General features: G+C 41.7%; 1 protein-coding gene across 4 annotated transcripts in view; it reads right to left on the minus strand.

Annotated features, from left to right (window-relative positions):
• Positions 1 to 1,569: 1,569 nt before the first annotated feature.
• The window catches only part of CABIN1 (calcineurin binding protein 1), a 206,308-nt gene continuing 185,692 nt past the window's right edge, over positions 1,570 to 22,185 (minus strand). For all 4 annotated transcript variants that reach the window (XM_073312662.2, XM_073312664.2, XM_073312663.2 and 1 more), the window contains exons 36-38: positions 6,576 to 6,740; positions 3,419 to 3,645; positions 1,570 to 2,887 (exon numbers count right to left, since the gene is read on the minus strand). In XM_073312662.2, the coding sequence (XP_073168763.2) occupies positions 2,744 to 2,887; positions 3,419 to 3,645; positions 6,576 to 6,740 (536 nt within the window). In that variant the 3' untranslated portion in view covers positions 1,570 to 2,743. The remainder of the gene's footprint in view (positions 2,888 to 3,418; positions 3,646 to 6,575; positions 6,741 to 22,185) is intronic.

Here is a 22,185-nt window from a genome sequence, read left to right on the forward strand (position 1 = left end):
GAGGTGGGGTTGGAGTGAAAGAAAGACCCAGACAGTTTAGAAAATGTTGGAAAAATATGGAAAATCTATCTGAAGAATTTCTAGCACCTTGGAATCCTCAGGAGACATAAAGGTAAATATAATACTTTGCACTTACAAACTTAATTCTTTGAATAAAAGGTACTTTTTTGATTTATGCAGACAAAAATCGTCATAGACTAGGAATTAAATGTTTTTAAAACAAAATACCCAGTCTAATTTTACTGAAAAATTGTAATATATATATTATATAAGGAATACAATGAAAATAGGCTATCAAAGATCCAATCAAATCCTCAGTCTTGGTATAGTATCACCAAACCATGGAGCCAAGAATTCAGATTATCCTAAACTTAACCATACATCTGAGAGTATATATTGACCAAAGACCTACATGGTCAAGTCCATTTGCGTGAATGAACGTTACATAGAATTACATGATCCTTCAAAGTTTGGCCCTGAGGTCCATACTGTTCACTGTCTTCCATTTCTTGCGATAGACTGTACCACTCCTGTTGGGTGACCTCATGTTACATAGAAACAGACAGAGACCACAAGATGTTAAAAAAAACAAAAACACAGACAACAACCCAGTCAGTTAATGTCTACAAAATATAGTTTGCTATGCATTTGGTTTATAAAAAAGCAGGCCAAATTAATGAACAAGACAGCACTGGATACTTTCCTCATTGAAAATGAATATATCTGCATTGCTAGTTCACTGATCCTGACAAATATTCTCTCTCTCTCTTAGATTCATGTAGATAATTTTGTAATTTCTGTTAACTAGACCTAGTTTCATTAGAATTTGTTGATGTCCTGATCAGTGGACTTGTCCGTCACGGTTTCCCAGTCATACTCTATTCAAACTAAACTATGTGGTGGTAGTTAAAGTTTTGAATGATGGATCTGAGATGCAAATTGGATCTGAACACTTCCAAAGTTTGTAAATATTTGAATTTCTATTTTGACCTGGGCTCATATCTGTTCAGGATTCATGTTAAAAACAAGTTCTTCCTCCTAACGAGAAAAAGTGATTGCTATGATAGTGTATGAATTTCAGGTTTGTACAGTCAAATACTCTTTCAATATGGCCATTGTCATCACTGGGCTATCTTCTCTTCCCTTATGTTATCCATCAGTGTTCAAAGAGTGGACTGTATGCTCTCTGAGGAAGGGACTGTCTTTTTGTTCTGTGTTTGTACAACGTCCAGCACAATGGGGTCCTGGCCCATTAAGAGGGCTCTTCGGTGTTACAATAATACAAATAATATCCCAGATATGTCATGAAAAAATTTTAGAATGGATTTTGTAGCAGGGCTTCCTGTGGCTGCATGTTTGGCAACATTGTCTGAACTGGCCTTGGTCAGTTCTTGAGGAGATGGAGATGTGAGACCAGGTGTATTTAAGATGGATTTGTGGCCAGTCTTTACAAAATAATGGATCCCCCCCCCGCATCCCTCCTCTAACCACAAAGGGCACCTGTTTCCAGAATCATGGGAGGATGAACAGATGTCCTGCTCTTTCCAACTAGCAGTTAAGAGAGGCAACTGTGAGTACATTTTAACTTTATTAGAAAAAATGTTTATACAAAGCTCCGCACTGCACAAAAACACACCTCCCCCCAAACACAAAGAGCAATCTAACATGGCAAGCTGTATGCATATTATATATGTGGCATGTATATATTTTTTGCATGGTTTGCATTCATTATTTTACAAAGTTAACATTCAGTAGAAAAAGATGCTGTTTGTTACCATTATTTTCCCATATAAATAACTGTGAGCAATCCCTCTTCAGATAGATAAAAAACACCTTTTCGTGTCATTCTGTAAAAAACAGACTGAAATGGTATTGAAATCTATAACATTCCCCAATATCACCATAAAAATATCATCTAGCCCCTGGCCCAAAATGCTTGTCCAAGGCAATTAGAAGAGAAGGGACCATAAGACAATGCTGGAAGATGTGTCTTCAGTCCAGTTCTTTGAGCCAACATTCAGGTAAATAATATTTTATTAGACTTAACACTTAAGGGTGAAATGAGCACAATTTGGGAGGGACAAAACTTCTGCCCACATTGGAAACCCAACTTCCTGGTTATCTGTCATCCAGCCAACTTCTGACATGTCCTGTGGCTGTGCCAAGAAGCCAAACACTCACCAATTCTCTCCAGAAGGCATAGGAAATCAGTGATGGCAGGAGAAACCTTTGCTGGTTTGCCAACTTCTTCCCTCCACTCATCTTTGCTGGAGATGCTGGAAACACAGAGCAGGAGCCTGGGCTGCTAAATTATCTGGAGGAAAAGTCAACTAGGGAGAAATGCTAAAAGACAGCTAAAGGGAAGGTTTAAAGAAAAAGCCACTGGAATGGCTCCCAAGGATCTGGTTTGGAGAAGCAAGAGCAAGTAGAAAGAAATGCTTGCAGCTCACAAGACTGGCTTTACTGGAGTTTAAAGGTGGTGTTTTGGTCCAGATGAATTAACTGGCTGGTGACCAATCATTCTTTCCATCAAGCACCATGATAGGTAGAATGGAGAAGTTTTTGAAGGCAATACAGAGGCAGTGATGGTGGTGAAGATAATGGAGGTGAATGACAAAATGCTGATGAAGATTAATTGGAGGACAATGCCAACGAAGAGCAAGATGTACTGTCTGGCAGAGATGCTGGCAACAGAAGAATGGTTATATGGTTGGTGTTGTTGGTGATGACCACTGCAATCTATTTATATGTCCATGTAGTCGTCATCTTCATCAGTATCACTCTCCAGTGAGGACTCTTGGCTTGAGGTTTCTAAGATCTCCAATGCTGGCTGACAAAGACTCTCCTTCTTTACATTTGCTGCAGACTGAGCAGACAAAATAGCAGACTGACCCAAAGAAAAAAGAAAAAAGAGAAATATATTGCTGAATAGTTAGAATAAACCCACGATCACAGGGCTCAAAGACAAATGTCTGCTATTCCTCAACATGTATGAGTCTCCTTATTTGTAAAACTTTGTGTGTCCCAGCTTGCGGCTCCATAATACTGAATCATCAGTAAGCTTCCTCACAGCCAGTACTCCTGAAGTTCTCTCTATAATAAGACACAGACTGGAACAGCTGGGATATCCCAATCAGACTGCATTTCTACTTCGTCCTTTTTCATGACTACTGCTAGGACTGCAGTAGCTATGAACTCCTGCAAGCACTGGGACCATGATATCTATGAGCTCACCTACAGCCTACACTTCACTAATCCTTAAAGTAACTCCACTTGGGAGCAGCTAGGGCCTCATACCATCATACCTCATCTCCTGTGATGAGCTGGGGACAGGAGAAGTTGTTCCAATGACATGAAAAATCTCATTTTAAAGGGAGAATTAAGGTAAAACCCAAACATGACCTTTTTCTTGAATTACCTTTAATTTTTGCTTTGTCTCTTCTGAAATGCTGCCCTTTGGAGAAAGTAAGGTTGGTGTTGGTGGGGTGACAGTGATCTCAGGTGGAAATTTGGTGATAGATGAAGGGATAAAAAGCTTTGGCATAGTGGGCAGAATGCGGGTTTTTACTCTGGTGCTGTCTGCTTTGTTCTGCTGGCTTCCCAAGGAATGTGAATTGGAACTGACTTCTGGCTTGGAACTGGAGGCTGAGGAGAAAAGAATCAGGAAGAGAACTTCAGGGGTTTTCCATGCTTACATATGTCACAGGATAGAAAACAATATCTTAGTTAAAAAGAAATCATCTGAGCCAGTCATATATTTCACTGCAAAGATTTTTGTATGAAGACTCAGAAATGGAAAAGGAAATGGAAGAGCAGGAGGAGATGCAAAGTGCTAGAAACCGATTCAGGATTCTGCAGTTCATGCTCTAGGTAACAGCAAAAAGGCAGTGACATTTCTTGAGACACACAATATCTCAAGCTTTCCTTGACAAGTACAATACTTGGCAAATGTAATCTTGCCCTACTCACATCCATTCAAAATGCCACTGCAAAATTACTTTTCCTAGACGAGAGGTGGGCAAACTATGGCCTGCGGGCCATCCTGCCCAGCCCCTGAACTCCCAGCCAGGGAGGCTCACCCCTGCTGTTCCCCCTCCCCTGCAGCCTCAGTGTGATGCACCACCAGTGCTCTGGCCGCATGACTGGCTCTGGCCAGGCAGCAGGGCTTTGCTGCTCTGAGCAGCATGTTAAGGAGGGGGTTGGATAAGGGGCAAGGGGTTCCAGGGGGCAGTCAGGGGACAGGAAGCAGGAGGAGTTGGATAGGTGTAGGAGTCCCGGGGGGGCCTATCTAGGGGCAGGGGTGTGAATAGAGGTCGGGGTAGTCAGTGGACAGGGAGGTTGGATGGGGGTGGGGTACCGGGGGGCAGTTAGGGGTGGGGGTGTGGATAGGGTTTGGGGCAGTCAGGGGACAGGGAGAAGGGGGGGTTGGATAGGGGCTGGGATACTGGAGGGTGGTTAGGGGCCAGGGTCCTGGGAGTGGGTAGTCAGGGGACAAGGAGTGTTGGATAGGTCAGGGGTTCTGAGGGGGGCGGGAAGTGGGAGGGGGCAGAGAGGGGGCAGGGGCCAGGTTCTTTGGGGAGGCACAGCCTTCCCTACCCGGCCCTCCATACAGTTTCGCAAAGCCAATGTGGCCCTCAGGCCAAAAAGTTTGTCCACCCCGTCCTAGACCATCACTTTGATCATGTCATTCCTCTCTTTGAAGCCCTCCACAGGCTCCTTCTTCTCTATTGCATCAAACTTAAGCTGCCTGTCAAGACCACTCCCATGGTCTACCCTGTGCAACCTATCATCTCTCATTCACTGTTGAGGTGTTGACTCCCACCTCAAATCAGCCAGTGGTGCCCGCATCCATTGTCTGCTTGTTCAAACAAGCACCTTATTCCATTTTGCCTCTTCCGCTTAGGAGGAGCTCCCTGTAAACATCTGCACAGCTACATTATCTTCCTGTCTCACTGTTTCTTTGTACTCTCCCCATCTGTCTTGTCTGTATCCAACTGTTGTCTTCTCTTACGCTTAGACTGTAAGCTCTTTGGAGTACAAACTATCTTTTTGTTGTGTGCTTGCATAGCACTTAGGCACTGTGGGGCCCTGATCTATGATTAGAACTCCTAGGAGCTACAGTAATACAAATTAAAATAATATTTCTGTAATAATGATCAGTACAAGACATTGTCTCTTAGCTGACCTATTTAGTCCATAGAGAGGAGAGAGACCAATAGAGATTTCTCAGCCATACTGCTACTCGTTCTATATGGAACGATGACAAAAAACACTCCATCAAAAACAACAAACCAATAAAATCAAATTATGCAAGTCTGATCCCACAATGTGAGCCTCTGTAAGGGGTACAATAACAAGAGGTACTCCAACCTCCTGTTCTTCAAACTAAACACTTTCAGCTCTAGAAACCTGTAAAGCCAGGGCAGTTTTATTGGGATTAGGCAGGGCTATTTAATCAGAGCCAAATGGAACTCCACTTACGAATGCCTGACAGGAAAGCAGACACATCATCACCTATAAAATGATGTAAAACTGAATTTGGTGTCTCCTTAATACTGCAGAGGATCATCAGATCTGCCACTCTCAATCAGACCTGAGGTCCTTCTATAGCATAGTATTTTGTCTCCAAGTGAGGACAGTGCCAGATGCTTCAGAGGAAGGTGCAAGAAACACTACAATAGGCAAACGCAGGATAATCTGATTCCCATGTAGGTATCATCTTATTATTTATATTTGTATTACTATAGCACCTAGGAGCCCTAATCACGGACCAGCACCCCAAAGTGCTCAGTGCTGTACAAACACAGAACAAGAAGTCAGTCCCTACCCCAATCCCTAACAGTTAGAGAGACAGGCTTAACCCCTGAAGCATGAGGCTTTATATTCCTTCCAAAACCTTTTTTTAAAAAAAGCATTAACTGTTATAACTATGAATATTCTTGTTATCCACATAAATGTCCAATCTCTCTTTGAATTTTGCTGAAAATCTTTTTCCACGAGGCAGGTACTCCAGCTGTTTAATTAGAAGAGAAGAGTCATGGAAAAAATAAAGGTAATAAATGTGAATTTCCGATTTTGCTTTCAAATTGTATCCGATTTATCTGGGACAGTGGAGGAATCCTGTTAGGAAAGTGCCTAACTGATGCAGTGACAAAAGGATTAGACATGTAAGCTCCTCTGGATTTGGTATACTGCAGATCTTAGGTGATCTCAGTAAGCTTTTTACTTTTTAAACTGACTATTATTTTAAAAGCAGTACAGACTACAGAGTAAGGGCCAGGTACAATGGTGCTTTGTGTTTGGCTATGCTGCCACGGGTATTCAGCATGCAAGTCATATGCCAAAGAGAATTGCCACTGAAGAATTATAAGGTACTTCTCCAGGAAGCTGGGCCATTGCCATGAATGTCCATAAAATCTGGAAGACTGAAGGCATGGAGAGAAGGCTGGGGAAAGCATAGCCCCTGCTGGGTACAAGATTGCTACAGATGGATTTATTGCTCATTAAAACAAACTTTCACAAATTAAACCAAAAGAAAGACCATTTGGCTTCTATGGAGAATGGAACATTCTTACCTTGGGTACAGATATGTCCTGAGCTTGTGCTGGTCACTGATTCCACTTGCCAGCATGCAGCCTCAGCTGACGGAGCAACAGTAGCCATTTTCATCTGTTGGCAAAGTCGGGACTCTTGCTGCTGAAATCCAAGCCCTTCCAAAGGTCCTTCCAGCTCCTCCTCCTCTTCATTAACAAAAGATAATTCACAGATTAAGAGATTTTTCTGATCCCTTTCTTAATTCTAATTATTTTGTGTGTATCTTATAACTGGTGGGCATTTCATTACTCTGCCACTATTCAACAACACCATGATTGAAAATTAAATACTGGGAATTTAAAGTGGCAATATTACAATTCTGACACTTGGTACCATCAATTAAAGCACAGATTTTCATGAAGCCTTTAAAAACATAGCATTTTTAAAAGTTGGATGGAACACTGTGCGATAAATAATTCTCGCATATGCAAAGGCACATCCATGTACCAAGTGAATTCCCTAAACGTGTATATGTGATCACCAACCTCTGAGACCTGGGGATTGGAACTCCTGTCATAAGCACCGTTACACAGACAATTCAGAGATATAATAGTTGGCTGGAGTGCCATGCCAGCACTGATCCAAGAGATTTATATCTGATTATTGGTGACAAAAGATAGATACTATATTAAAAACCTCCTTAAAGCAAGCTATAAGGTTTATTTATTATGAGTATCTAGACACAGTGGAAGCAGCAGCTTGGCTTATCCTATTTGGAGACGAAGAATTATAGTTAAATGCTCAAACTTTAGCGACATGGTCAATCTTGCCCATATGCTCCGGGTTTAGCGGATCGCCATATTTGGGGTCGGGAAGGAATTTTCCTCCAGGGCAGATTGGAAGAGGCCCTGAAGATTTTTCGCCTTCCTCTGTAGCATGGGGCACGGGGCACTTGCTGGAGGATTCTCTGCTCCCTGAAGTCTTTAAACCATGATTTGAGGACTTCAATAGCCCAGACATAGGTGACAGGTTTTTTGCAGGAGTGGGTGGGTGAGAGAGATTCTGTGGCCTGTGTTGTGCAGGAGGTCAGACTAGATGATCATAATGGTCCCTTCTGACCTTAATATCTATGAATCTACGAATCTATGACATATCTACTGTAGTTTTACTAATGCGTTTTTTTAGATCAACGCATTGTGAAATTCCCAGAGTCTGGCATTCAAAAGTATATACACGTACAGCTCAAATCCTTATAGTGTGTGTACTGGTTTGCACACTCTCTTTCTCTCTTCCCAACCCCCACACATACCCACGCTAATTTATATTAGAAAAATATTTTACTGAATGTAAATATAGATTCCAAGGCCAGGACTGCATGTTTGACATGAGTAGTATAATTTTCACTGACTACCATGAGACCCTGATCATAGTCCTTTCTGGAAAGGACAGGCTGAAATAGCTAGCTGTGAGCTTTCTTAGATTCACTAACTGATAATGGTTACTATCCAAGGAACATCTATTTCAACTTGCCACATTTATGGAGAAAACAGTATTTTTGCAATGAGAAAATCACTTTTCCATCTCCATCCAATGTAGCTAAGATCTCACAATCTGTTACACTGAGGTTCTGCTGCTTGATTCTTGCCTTTGCAGCAGGAGTTTGAAAGGAAGGTTTTATGGCTGAAGAACAACCTGCCAACTCTATTAAAAGGAATACCTAGCTACCTGGGATTCCGTATCTAGGTAGAATTCTTCAAGGAGTTACATTTCCTAAATTTCTTGAACACAGTTTGTGAGAATAAGTTTATCAAGCCGGGTGGTGATGAAATTATTGCACTTGCAAATGCTAATTGGTGAAAAAAAGAAATGTCACCTAAACTTATGCCTGCTAGTCTGTATAAGCCTGAGAATCAACGAGTTTGCAGGCAGAAAATTCTATAACAATTCCATCATATGAATGTTCAGATATCAGGTGAAACACAGTCAGAATGTATTCTGTGATGCTCCACTCATCGTCAACCATAAAGCAGAAAGGTCTGAAAAAGAGGAATATGTTCACTCATTTCAGCACTCTACTCCATATTCCTTCCTGCATCGTACTCTGTGCAGTGTTGTTGGTCCCAGGATATTAGAGAGATAAGGTGGGTGAGGTAATATCTTTTATTGGACCAACTGCTGTTGGTGTGAGACTGACAAGCATTTGAGTTACACAGAGCTCTTCTTCTGTACCTTATCCTGTATGGCAGCACATATAACATTATAACAAAGGTAACATATATCCTATGACAAAGATAAAAAAAAAATATTTGATAACAGTCAAATATAAATACGCTTTGTGTGAACAGATAAGAAGAACCTGAAACAATACCAAAATGGGGTGTTTAAGCTACAGGGATCCTGAAGAAACACAATTCAGCTTTTTTAGTTTAAGAAACAGAGTTAGAGAGACATCTGTGTTACTATTTCCCAAACTTCCTAACTTGGATTCTCTCTACACCAGGTGTAAGTGTGGTTTAACAATAAGCAAGAGTACCAGAGGCTGTGTACCAAAAGAACAACAGCCCTGAAGTGGACTGAAGACAGGACGAATGCCCTCTATGCTGCTGGCCTCTGAGGATAAGCTGTGGGCTAGACACTGTAGACTTCCAGAATCAAATGATTGCAAAAAAAATTCTTCTGACTCTGAGGTAGAGAGGAAGGAACAGCCCAGCCTCCCCAAAAGAGAAGCAGGAGAACAATGACAATTTTGAGGGATTATACTGTACAACAGACAGGCTATCAAATCCCACCTTGCTGCTGCAACATCTCAGATGACAGATTTTAAAAATTTGGGATAAGCATAAAGTGGTCTTTATTCACCTAGGTTTGCCATCTACTGTTCCTTTCATTAGATAAAATACTACATATGAGTGTGCTGTAAATCCTGTAACTAAACTGTATCCTAAGAAGAAATCGCATGTAACTGACTGCTAAGCCATATCAGGGGCTTAATAAGTCAGCAACTAATTTAAGTTTACCACTCATTCACATTAAGAGCTGTGATTTGTGTTATTGCTTAATGACTGAATACTTATCCTTTAATGCTGATTATTTGCTTTGTTTGATTATAAGGTATTTCATTGTTTGGACTGATTTGCTATGTTTTGAGTCTAACTAGATTGTGTCACGTGACTTGATTGATTGGGTCTTCTGAGCAATCAAATTTTAGCCTAATGGTGCTAGCTTGAAATATACATAGTCTATCAGTGTACCCATCCCATATTCAATAATCTGCTTTATTAATTTCTTTTGAAAATGTCTTGTATATCTAGTTTTACAGAATAAGATCAGATTTCACTTGAATAAAATTAGATTTAATTTGTCAGCTCCCTTTCACTCTTAAGAGAATACAAATGAAAGGACATAAATCTGATAACTCTAAATATGAATTTTTATTGAGACCTTTCTGGAAACAGCGATTTCTAATATAATATTGTAATGAATGCTCCAGACAACCAGAACAAGGAGCCAATGTCAAGTTAATCAATCAATAACTCGACTCTCAGAGGTGTTAAATGCCCAGTGACTGAATTATGCCCCTATATTGGCTGAGATTCTTTATTCTCTTGTGACTATGATGTGTTGTGCCATGGTTACTTGAGAGAGACATCTTTTTTTCTAAGTTTAAAAACTGAATTTACAAACAAAATACTAAGAACAATTCACTTAACCTGTGGTCTCACTGCACGCAGGTGTGTACACATACATATACAAATGTCCCTGTCATAATTTGTACCAATGATACTTCAATATAATGTGGAGTTATTCACTACATTTCTTCTCCTTGAACAGACAGAAAAAGCAAGAGACTGTAGGATAAACAAAAAAAGACACACACGCAATTCAATTTTCTCCTATCCACTTAAAACAGATTCTGAAGAAAATATCACGGTACTTGCCTTTGTGGAAGACACTGTTACAGCCCCGATGAACATAATGTCCTAGTTCTTCTTATAAAAACTTTCCCCAGGGAGGCAAGGACTCCACTAAGTCATGAGCTACAATATTCTGCATCAGCACAACAGCACAAGGAAATCGATACAGCACAGTCTAGAGGTGTTCAGAAGCTCATTTTTAGTCCTGTTCAACTAGATCTTTCTATATTACACAGTACTGGTACAAGCCTGGTACATTTTCAAACGTTAGTTCTATAAACCCAGCTTCAAAATAAAATCAGTTTTCGAAGACATTAAGAGGAGATGCAATAGCCACCCATCCCTGGGCAGAAGATGGGACAGATACAGTACAGAGATTTATTTGGCACTCAAACACTGTAGTGCAACTTGTGAACTGTAAGCACAATGGGAAAACACAGATTTGCAACACAGAACATTTATGTTAATATTTAAACAGAAAAGTTCATGTCTGTCTGAGCAAAATGGAGCTGAATAAGATAAAATTTTTGCGTACCCCTTCCCAACAGCGCTCTATTATACATAATATAACATACACAATAGAAAGAGGCACATCATACCTTTCAGCATCTCCCTGCTTTAGTGAGGAGGAAACAAGCTGAAAACAATTCAGTGCAACAACCTACTCCAGCTTTCCTCTCCAACCTCTTTCCACTTGTTGCCAGGGTAACCAGTGTTTGCAGATGCCTATAGCGGGCGCCTGGGTTCATGACTTCATTATAGTTAACATTCTCTCTCACTGCCTCTCTTTATACAGAGAACTCATTACATACATATATACACAACTGTAGATATATATATTATACACTTCCAGTGAGCATCATATATACAAATACGACACATTATTTTGCTAATCTAACATGTATACAATGAAAAAATGGCAAATATTCTCCCTGCATTTTACAGATGCACAGAAAGTTTACAAGCAGAGGGGCTGTAAGTGATAAATTGCTGCCCTGCTCTCCTTGTGCTCTGTACAGTGTCATTTGATTTCCTTGTACCGTCAGGTATTACAAGAGACCAACACTATAATGTTAATCAGAATCAAACACCTGCCTTTATTTATTCACAAAAACTGACAAAACAAACTGGATAATGAGACTAACACCTTAAGCAAATGCTTTCCAGCTGTTCAAGGAGGCAACTATTAATATATACACACATAAAGGCATATTAAGGACTAAAAGAGAGGGAGAGAAAGAGCAAAATATCATCTCATCATAGGAAAGATGAAAGAGCTGAGCTCTGAACTCGAACTCCAAAACAGATTCATACCTGGGTTTCCAAAAGGCATGACTGGGAGAAACCCCACGGCCAAGAGTATCAAATGCTTAAGTAGACAATACAAAAAACCCTTCAAGTATTGTGTTATGAAAGGAAACACTAGAAACTATAATACTATTAAGTAGTCCTATAGCACTTTTATATCATAAAAACACTTTAGACACAGTGAAGACCCAATTCTGCAATCTTTGCTTGTACTGAATAGCACTCACATAATTAGTCTCAGTGACCTCAATGGGTTTAATTGCATGCAAGTACCACTCTCAGCTCGAGCAAAGGGTTACAGAATCGAAGCTTAATTCACCATGCAAAGTAGGTAAGTATTGCTATCCCCATTTTTCAGATGGTGCATAGACATGGGGACAAAGCCTCTGCTCTGAACTCCATGCCCCCATTTCCACCTCTTCCAAAAAAAAAAAAAAAAAAAAAGGTGGTGGTGGGGGAAGTGCTCAGTGAGTCTTCAAAGAGCTGTGCTAGTGTTTAAGGATGTGGACACTATAGAAAATCTTTCTGCATCCTGCCTACCCTCAGCCTGAAGAGAGGAGAGGAGAGCTCCATGCCTATAAAAGGGAAAAGAGTTAAGTGCTCCACAGAGAGTAAAGGAACATGTCCAAGACCAGACAGCAAATAAGTCACAGAGGTAGGATTAGCATTTTGGTATTTCTGGCTGACGGTATTGTGCTTAGTTTAGTCTATGCTGCTTCTCTAAAGGGAACAATATTGTACCTGCAGGGAAATGGATTAGATGACTTAATAGGGCTTTTGTATCTCTAGGAGTCTAGGTCTTTAGCACGAAGACCCACTTAAATACACAGAGTGGAGAAAGTTATATTGGAACAGATGAAGAGAAAAAAAATGTTGCATGTGGAAGCAAAAAGAGGGCTTAAAACCACTGTGATGGAGATCAGTGCACAGACGGTGACCAAAATGACAAGTAATGAGTATCTGAACAGAAGTGCAGCGTGCAAGAAACTAGATCCAACAATGAAGCACAAAGCCACAGTGATAAAAATTCCTTTTGGAGAAACCTGGAACAAGGTAAAAAGTTTTGGAACAAAGTTCTGTGACCTGACTGAATGAAAGATGCTCAGATACCATCATGAAGAGAATACTGCACGCTAATGGAAAGGTGAGAGTATCTATATCTAGGTCTCTGAATACTTAGAAACTCAGATGCACATGGGGGAAGGGGAAATCCTAAAAAAGAACGTTTTGTTCCCCAAATACCTTTTCTTTTATTAAACTTTTAAATCTGTTTTTAAATATTTTTTGAAGACTAAAGTTTGGTGTCCAGTTCCATGATTTCTTTACAATGCCATTTAAAAAACAGTAAGCTAACTGATTTTTGCGTCTTAACTAAAACTTGACTTGACTCGGCAGTAGTTAATAACTTGGGGAGAACAACATTGTACTCAGCTCTACTAGAGTACAGCAGCAGTTTTTCATTTGTAGTCCATTGCTGATGAATTTGATGTACGTTAATCTGTTGGATAGGTCCCTCAATGGCGATTAGCCAGGATGGGCAGGGATGGTGTCCCTAGTCTCTATTTGCCAGAAGCTGGAATTGGGCAATAGGAGATGGATCACTTGATGAATATCTGTTCTGTTCATTCCCTCTGGGGCACCTGGCATTGGCCACTTGGTCTGACCCAGAATGGCCGTTATGTTCTCTGAATGTAATAGCTGCCTGGAAAAAGCCACAAGTCTCTCCCTTCTCTGACAATATTTAATCCTTTCTTGTCCCCCGAGCCAGTTAAACACAGTAGAGGTTAGTGAAAGCTACCATTAGATCGATGAGTGGTTAAAAAAAGCATTGTATAAATAAGTTATGCAATAGCTGTGGAGTAGATTTTCAGCTAGGCCTCTATTCAGCCTTCACTATGGTTAAGAGGCGCACTTGCAGGCGATCACGCCTACTAAAATTTCTATCACTTGCATGTGCACAGTTGTTATTTCATTTGCAACAGTATAACAGCAATGTGAATGTAAGAGTTAGCATTTGCACTCAAAAACACCATTGACCTCAATGGATTTTGTGGGTGCAATTACTAACATTTCAATTAACAAGGGTGTTACACCATTTAAAGGGTGCATGCAAAGACTAGCGTACTTGCATGTTTGCAATTTTGCACACAAAAAAGAGGTGGCCAACAACTGAAAATTTAGCCCATAGTATAAATCTGAAATGTATGTACAGTCAGAAGTCCATATGAAATGTCTCACTACCCACTCCTCTTAGATCATCACCCTGTCTCAGCAAGATACATCCCAATATCTATCATCACAATTTAGTATACTGTACGTCTATCTTTGTTGCTTTAATTGTATGTATACATACACATAACAGATCTCATACACAGGTTTAATTTTATCAAAGGATTCTGGAGACACAGTTTGTAATATATATCATACAAGTGGAATTCAAATGGTAGCTATCAGAAAAAGAAAGGCAGTAAAGCCACTACATGGACTGAAATGTTTTTGGCATTAACGTATCATGCTAGCTGGCTAACTCAAATTTGCTGTACTCCAAATAGGTATATCGTGAGGAGTAGGAGGAGGGAGAGAACATATCCAATCAAGCGATCAGGTTTCAGAGTAGCAGCCGTGTTAGTCTGTATTCGCAAAAAGAAAAGGAGTACTTGTGGCACCTTAGAGACTAACCAATTTATTTGAGCATAAGCTTTCGTGAGCTATAGCTCACTTCATCGGATGTATTCAGTGGAAAATACAGTGAGGAGATTTATATACACACAGAACATGAAAAAATGGGTGTTTATCATGCACACTGTAAGGAGAGTGATCATTTAAGATGAGCTATTACCAGCAGGACAGTGGGGGGGGGAGGGGAGAGAAAACCTTTTGTAGTGATAATCAGGGTCATTTCCAGCAGTTAACAAGAACGTCTGAGAGGGGGGGAATAAATATGGGGAAATAGTTTTACCTTGTGTAAAGACTCAACCACTCCCAGTCTCTATTCAAGTTAATTGTATCCAATTTGCAAATTAATTCCAATTCAGCAGTCTCTCCTTGGAGTCTGTTTTTGAAGTTTTTTTGGTTGAAGAATAGCCACTTTTAGGTCAGGAATCGAGTGACCAGAGAGATTGAAGTGTTCTCCGACTGGTTTATGAATGTTAAAATTCTTGACATCCGATTTGTGTCCATTTATTCTTTTACGTAGCGACTGTCCAGTTTGACCAATGTACATGGCAGAGGGGCATTGCTGGCACATGATGGCATATATCACATTGGTAGATGTGCAGGTGAACGAGCCTCTGATAGTGTGGCTGATGTGATTAGGCCCTATGATGGTGTCCCCTGAATAGATATGTGGGCACAGTTGGCAACAGGCTTTGTTTCAACGATAGGTTCCTGGGTTAGTGGTTCTGTTGTGTGGTGTGTGGTTGCTGGTAGTATTTGCTTCAGGTTGGGGGGCTGTCTGTAGGCAAGGACTGGCCTGTCTCCCAAGATTTGTGAGAGTGATGGGTCGTCCTTCAGGATAGGTTGTAGATCCTTGATGATGCGTTGGAGAGGTTTTAGTAGGGGGCTGAAGGTGACGGCTAGTGGCGTTCTGTTATTTTCTTTGTTGGGCCTGTCCTGTAGTAGGTGACTTCTGGGTACTCTTCTGGCTCTGTCAATCTGTTTCTTCACTTCAGCAGGTGGGTATTGTAGTTGTAAGAATGCTTGATAGAGATCCTGTAGGTGTTTGTCTCTGTCTGAGGGGTTGGAGCAAATGCGGTTGTATCATAGAGCTTGGCTGTAGACAATGGATCGTGTGGTCTGGTCTGGGTGAAAGCTGGAGGCATGTAGGTAGGAATAGGCGTCAGTAGGTTTCCGGTATAGGGTGGTGTTTATGTGACCATCGCTTATTAGCACCGTATTGTCCAGGAAGTGGATCTCTTGTGTGGATTGGTCCAGGCTGAGATTGATGGTGGGATGGAAATTGTTGAAATACTGGTGGAATTCCTCAAGGGCTTCTTTTCCATGGGTCCAGATGATGAAGATGTCATCAATATAGCGCAAGTAGAGTAGGGGCATTAGGGGACGAGAGCTGAGGAAGCGTTGTTCTAAGTCAGCCACAAAAAGGTTTTCTTCCCCCCCCCGACTCTCCTGCTGGTAATAGCTCATCTTAAGCTCACTCTCCTTACAGTGTGCATGATAAACACCCATTTTTTGATGTTCTGTGTGTATATAAATCTCCTCACTGTATTTTCCACTGAATGCATCCGATGAAGTGAGCTGTAGCTCACAAAAGCTTATGCTCAAATAAATTGGTTAGTCTCTAAGGTGCCACAAGTACTCCTTTTCTTTTTGCGAATCAGGTGATCAGTTTGTGCTGTCTGAATGTGAGGCAAGAGGGAATTAAGAGATCCTTCACAAACAGGAAAAACCCCACTGACATTCAAAAGTGAGGCTGTTCTCAGAGTGCACCTGTGGTGAAGAGAGGAAAAAAACCTACATGAAAGGCATGGATCTTAATGGATGAGACAAGGGGAAGTGAGTATACCAAGGCCAAGCTTAGGAGGTGGGTACAGCAAGAGATTAGAAAGAGTAAACACAGACTACTTGTGACTGGCTCAGAAGCTGTCTGATTTATTCCTGCTAGCAAATCCATCTACTGTAAAATCTCACCCTGGAGTACACTACAACTAACAGATACCACAGTGCTTGCCCTATTTCAGAAAACCTTGTGAAAAATGGAGACGAATGCTCAGAAAAAACAGTAAAGGGTCAAGAGAAAAAACGGAAATAAGGGAGGGAGAGATGGAAAATGGAAGTGAGTGAGGGGGACAAGACAACAAAGAAAAGACATAAGGAGTTATAAAAATAGAAAGATTTAAGATGGGATTGCCTACAAAGCTGAAACTCACTCCTGGAAGAGATCTTGTTAACCATGAACCTCAGCAGCTTCAGAATGAAATGCCAAACCCATCTCTTTTGTAGAGCTTACCCAAAATAATATCACATTTTAAAAAAAGAAATAAAGGAAAAGAAGTCCCTAAAAACCAGAAGGCATGCAAGAAAAATGTTTTTTTTAAAAACATGATGCTGTGGGAAGGCTTAGGTTTTGCATTTCACTCAGAAGGAAGACAAGGAGCAAGTTTCAGTTTTTTTGGCCAGTCACTAAGAAAGCTCCATCTTCTTTGCAACCAGGTACCATTCTTAGGTCTGACAGTTCCATTTTCCAGTGGAATATAGCTGTCGATGCAGATAATTGATCACACAGGGTTAGGAAGTCCCCAAGTTAACTTGGTCCTGTCCCAAGGATGGCTTTGAAACAAGGACTGAAACCTTGACTTTAATTCAGCATTCAGAGAAGAGAATGAGAAATGGGGTCATGTGATCTTGGCATTCTGTGTTGGAGAGCAGATGGACTGCTATGCTCTGAACTAAAAGTAGCTTTTACAAAGGTTGGCATTTTGTCCCTGGTTACAGAAAATTACAATAAGCAAACCCAGAAGTCGCTGTGGATCACTGTGGCTAAGTCCAAACAAAACAGAAGGGGGTGCCATCTAATCAGCCATAGATGGAAAAAGGGGATTTTGGGTGGCTGTAGCTATTCAGGTATTCAGAAACAGTGAGGAGTCAAAGTGAACATTTACACTGTGTACTGTATTAATATGAAGGCAGATGCCCTCAATGGAAGGTAAGGTTAAGAGAGTTGGTGAGTTCTCTGAAGTACTTCCCACTCTATTTGCATCACCTCAGTCTTTTCAGGCTTCAGATTCAATCAGCTGCTGTGCATCCAACTGCTGAACTCAAGCAAGTTGAGGACAGCTGGGAAACTGTGCTATTTGTATCTGATGTGAAGGAGACATACAGCTGGGTGTCTTCTGTAAACATCTGGCATTTTAGTCCATGCTGTTTCACAATCTCTCCTTGTTGCTTTATATAGATTTGGATTGAAAAAAAAGACATGAAAAATGGAGGTGGGATCCCTCTGAGAACTCTGGAGATGGAAGAGCAAGTGCCCATTGTGACTCTCTGGGTATTGTCTCAGAGATATAAGTGAAACCATCTTAGCATGATCCTGCTATGTCTCTGAAGTGGGGCAGCAAAATTCCACACCCTGCCATATTAAATGCTGTATTAACATGTGTCAAAGACCTCCCATCCTACAACCACCTTTATTTTGAGCTTCTGCTCTTGAGATTACTATTCCTGCCTGTGACGGGGCGCCCAACCCGCACTGGCTCTGCGAGGATTAAAATCAGTCTAGCGAGGCTGAGTGGCAGGCAACCAAAGGTGTGGTTGCAGGGGAAACAGCCAATTAGGGCAGAAGCTGCAGACAATTAGGGTGAAAGCTGGATCAGCTGATCAGGGCCCAGCCAGCCCATAAGGCTGGATCAGCAGACCAGAGTGAGAGAATCTGCTGCAAGGAGAAGACTGGCTTCCTGGCAGGCTGCCAGGATTTACAGACTCGAGGCCCTGGGAAGAGAGCAAAGGAGCTGGAGCCAGAGGCAGGAGCAGAAGGAACTGAGGCTACGGGAAAGTGGCGCAAGGAATAGAGACAGTGAGCTGGAAGGAAGAGGCAGCAGGAAGTTTCTGTTTGCAGGATCCCTGGGCCGGGGCCCAGAGTAGTGGGCAGGCCTGGGCCCCTTCCCCCCACCCCGGAAGGGGAACCGGATGGTGACACCGCCTGGCTGTGCCATGAAGCAGATGCCAAGAGAAAGGAACCGTAATGGGTCTGCAGGTGGAAGCAGGGAGGGAAGAGCAACCACCACAACAGGGTGCACCTGCTGGGACTGAGCTAATTCCTGAAACACCCAGCAGATGGTGCCAGAGTGGTGGATGACCCCATGACACTGTCAATTATTTCTCATGCTGAATCAAATCTAGTGCCAGTTCCTTCTCTATAGTTATCATCATATTGTCACTCAACCTCCCGGGCCCTATGTAGCCTTCTTCAACCATCGCTGCATCTCATTTACTATATTTCAACAGATATAAAGCTTAAGTACTTCCAGAATCACCACTACATATCTGGGATCAAACTGGGCCCAAATATCTGGGATCAAAGAAGGATATTTATACAGTATGTATGTTGCAATACTTAGACACTACAGAAAGAACTAAGGGTGGAGTATTTGTCTTAACTCTGAATTTCCTAGTTTTGGAAGGGTTATAGCACAGCTTCAATATTTCATAAAAATCTGTTTTGCATGTGAGTAAAGGGGTCATTTACAAGTTTCAGGAAGAATGCATCATGGCAAACTAAAACAATTTCATGTATTTGGAAGTCAAAAGCGATAATGATCTGTACCACTGAGGACTATCACCATAACAGGCAGTAACTAAGGTAGAGGTAAAAATAAGGCAGCTGAAGGCACGTAATTAAATCTTAAAGTCCTTAGTGCATTCTGCTCTAGTCTCACCAGGGGGACCCAGCTCTCCTCCATATACTGCACTGTGACTCCTTTGTGAAGGAATCGAGACCAGAATACAATTGTCAGTGATCTCCTGGGAAGGGGTGTGGATGTGTGTTGGGGGCAGGTTGGGATGAGGGGACAGGGAGGGAGGGCAGAAGGCATGTCAAAAGACTCATAATAAAACAGCAGATTTTCACCAGTTAAAATCTTAACCTTACATTTTAATGCCCTTTAAAAATCTTAGCATTTATTTAGCGGGACAGGATCCCATTTCCCCCTCCGTTCATTTTACATGCAGATCAAGCGCAATAAACTGGCTTCAAGCAAAGTCATCCTCACTTCTGAATAAATCCAGATATGGAAATCCTCACTTTCACCTCCTTGCCTGGATCCATGTTAGTGTTTTCCTGACCACTCCTTCTAATAATCATCACTGGATTAAGAAATGGGGAAAAAAAAGGATACCATCTGGGGAAAAAACCAACCATACTAGTAAGATTTTCAGAGCGATAGAATAGTACAGCTATTGGAATTGTGTGACAGAGCTGGAGAGGGTTTAACCTACTTGACCTATTTTACAGCTCTCCCCGGAGTCAATTCTATGCTGAGCTAAAAAGGCTGGCAGCCCCATGTGAATTTATACCTAAATGTTGGAAGTTTCCATGCTGTCATTAGCACCTGATCACTGGATTTCATCGTCCTGTAGTTTCTGTACTAGGTGCTGTATACCAGTCGCAAGATCTCATTAAAATGTTGACATGGGGAATGACTGGCAGAACACCAACACTGCTTGGAAAATGGTTGTGTAATTCCTTTATGAAGTCATGAAGAATTACAGTAGTTAATACTTGGGGACAGGGAATCCTCCGTGATGGACAAACAGACATGGTGGGGGTATTAAAGTGGCAATTAAAAGGAAAGGCAGGAAGGAAAAAGGGTGAAGAATAAAAAGATTACTTGGAAAATGAGGCAGAGGAGAGACTTTACATAGAAAAGGAGAAATAACGGAGGAAAAGAGGAAAAAAAGGGTAAAACTTATGAATTTAGCAATCATTCTTTAAAAAGTGTGGGTGTGGCTAGAGGGAGGAGTAGAAAGAAAAAAGAAGCAAAGGACAGTAATTGGTGTCACTCTCAGCTAGAGAAACATCTTGTCAGGTGTGTCTGAGATCCAGACAGCCAGAAATGATACATGCACTCAGCACTGAAATGAGAGATGTACAGAGAAAGCCTCTTGATCTTCAGACAGGAGACTTCAGGGCAATAATTTTGGTAGCTAACCCACCCCTCTCCCACCACCAGAAGATGTACAGAAACCATGAAAGAAGCCATCAGAAGCCTCACAAATCCCTAAAAGGCCTAGAGAGTCAAAAGATTAAAATAAATGTTTCTGCCACTGCAGGATGGCTTGGAAAATTAGAGAGAGGAAAGTAGATCAGAAATGCTTATGAGTTTTATGTGTAAAGCAATGGCACACGGGAGCGCTAACCTGCATTGTCATTCCTACCTCTCTGCTCAGTGAGATCACAACAACTTTAAAAGGCAGAGGCTTCATTCTTTTCCTCCTCCAGGGATGGACCTGAATTATTCCCTGCTGAACAAGCCTGGAAAGACATCCCATGATAATACCATATAATTCCATTTCTGGACAAATCTGACTGCAACATTTTCTCCCTCCCCACTACAAAATTTGTGGAGAAGGAATGTGAGGTGATTATAAAATGACTATTAGTGGCGGATGTTAAATTTCAATTTAATCCTGTACTCTCTGAGAGATTAGCTCGTTGGGAAAATTGATTTCTCCCTGGTTTGCTCTTTGTTGCTGATGTATTCAGAAGATTATCTGCATTTAGCTGCCAAGACTGATTACATAAGGAAAAAAAACCATGTACAGTAGGTATGTGCGCATAAACTATACAAAGATACTCAGTCACAAAGCAAAATTTGTTTCAAACAAACCAGTTTGAGACTAGCTCATAAAGTATTGATGATGATGCCTCCAATAGCTTGGCACTACCTTAACACTATTCTGATTTGCTCCATTCTACAATGCCTGGATGGATATATGAGGTTTCATTCTTAACAGTAAACATACCAGGCTTGTGTAGATTTCTCTCTGGCTTTTAATATTATCTGAAAATAGTTTGATTATTTTCTTTAGATATACAGGGGCCAAGTCACTTCTAAAAAAAGAATTTAGGCACTTTTGACCATTATGCCCATAATGTAAATATTCATTTGTGAAACATTCATACTCTACAATAGGGTGGGCAAACTTGGCCGGCGAACCTTTTAAGCCAGCTCATCAGTTCCCGCTGGGGAGTGGGTTCCGGCGCTCCAGCCGCGGCACCGGGTCAGGGGCCACACCATGCGGCATGGCCCCACTCTGGCACTTCAGCTAGGGCGCTGGGGCTTGGCCCCACTCTGGGGCGCAGGGTTGGGAGCCCCATCATGAGCTCCTGGAAGCAGCTGCATGGCCCCACTCCGGCGCTCTAGCAGGGTCGGGGGCCGCTCCACACGTAGGAGCTGGAGAAGGGACATGCCACTGCTTCCGGGAGCCGCTTGAGGTAAGTGTCACTTGGAGCCTGAACCCCTGAGCCTCTGCCCACGCTCCAACCCCCTGCCCCAGTCCTGATACCCCTCCTGCTCTCCAAACCCCTACATCCCAGCCCAGAGCATCGTCCTACACCCCAAACCTCTCATCCCCCAGCCCCACCCCAGAGCACACACCCCCAATCAGAGCCCTCCCCCCCTCCCACACCCTAACCCCAATTTTGTGAGCATTCATGGCCCACCGTACAATTTCTATTCCCCGATGTGGCCCTCCGGCCAAAAAGTTTGTTCAACCCTGCTCTACAGTTTTTTGATTAACTACAATTTTGATTATCTGAGTGCAAGAGAGGACTAAAGAATTTTGAATAATTGTGGGAATTTTCAATATAATTAACAGACATCAAATGACATGATCTTGTTTCAGATGATAATTTTGGATCATTGAGGTTGCACTGTATATATTTCATATAAAAGTCACAAACCTTCAGGGCCAG

Source organism: Lepidochelys kempii, chromosome 15, assembly GCF_965140285.1.
Source record: "Lepidochelys kempii isolate rLepKem1 chromosome 15, rLepKem1.hap1, whole genome shotgun sequence".
In the NCBI taxonomy this organism is placed as follows: domain Eukaryota; kingdom Metazoa; phylum Chordata; order Testudines; family Cheloniidae; genus Lepidochelys; species Lepidochelys kempii.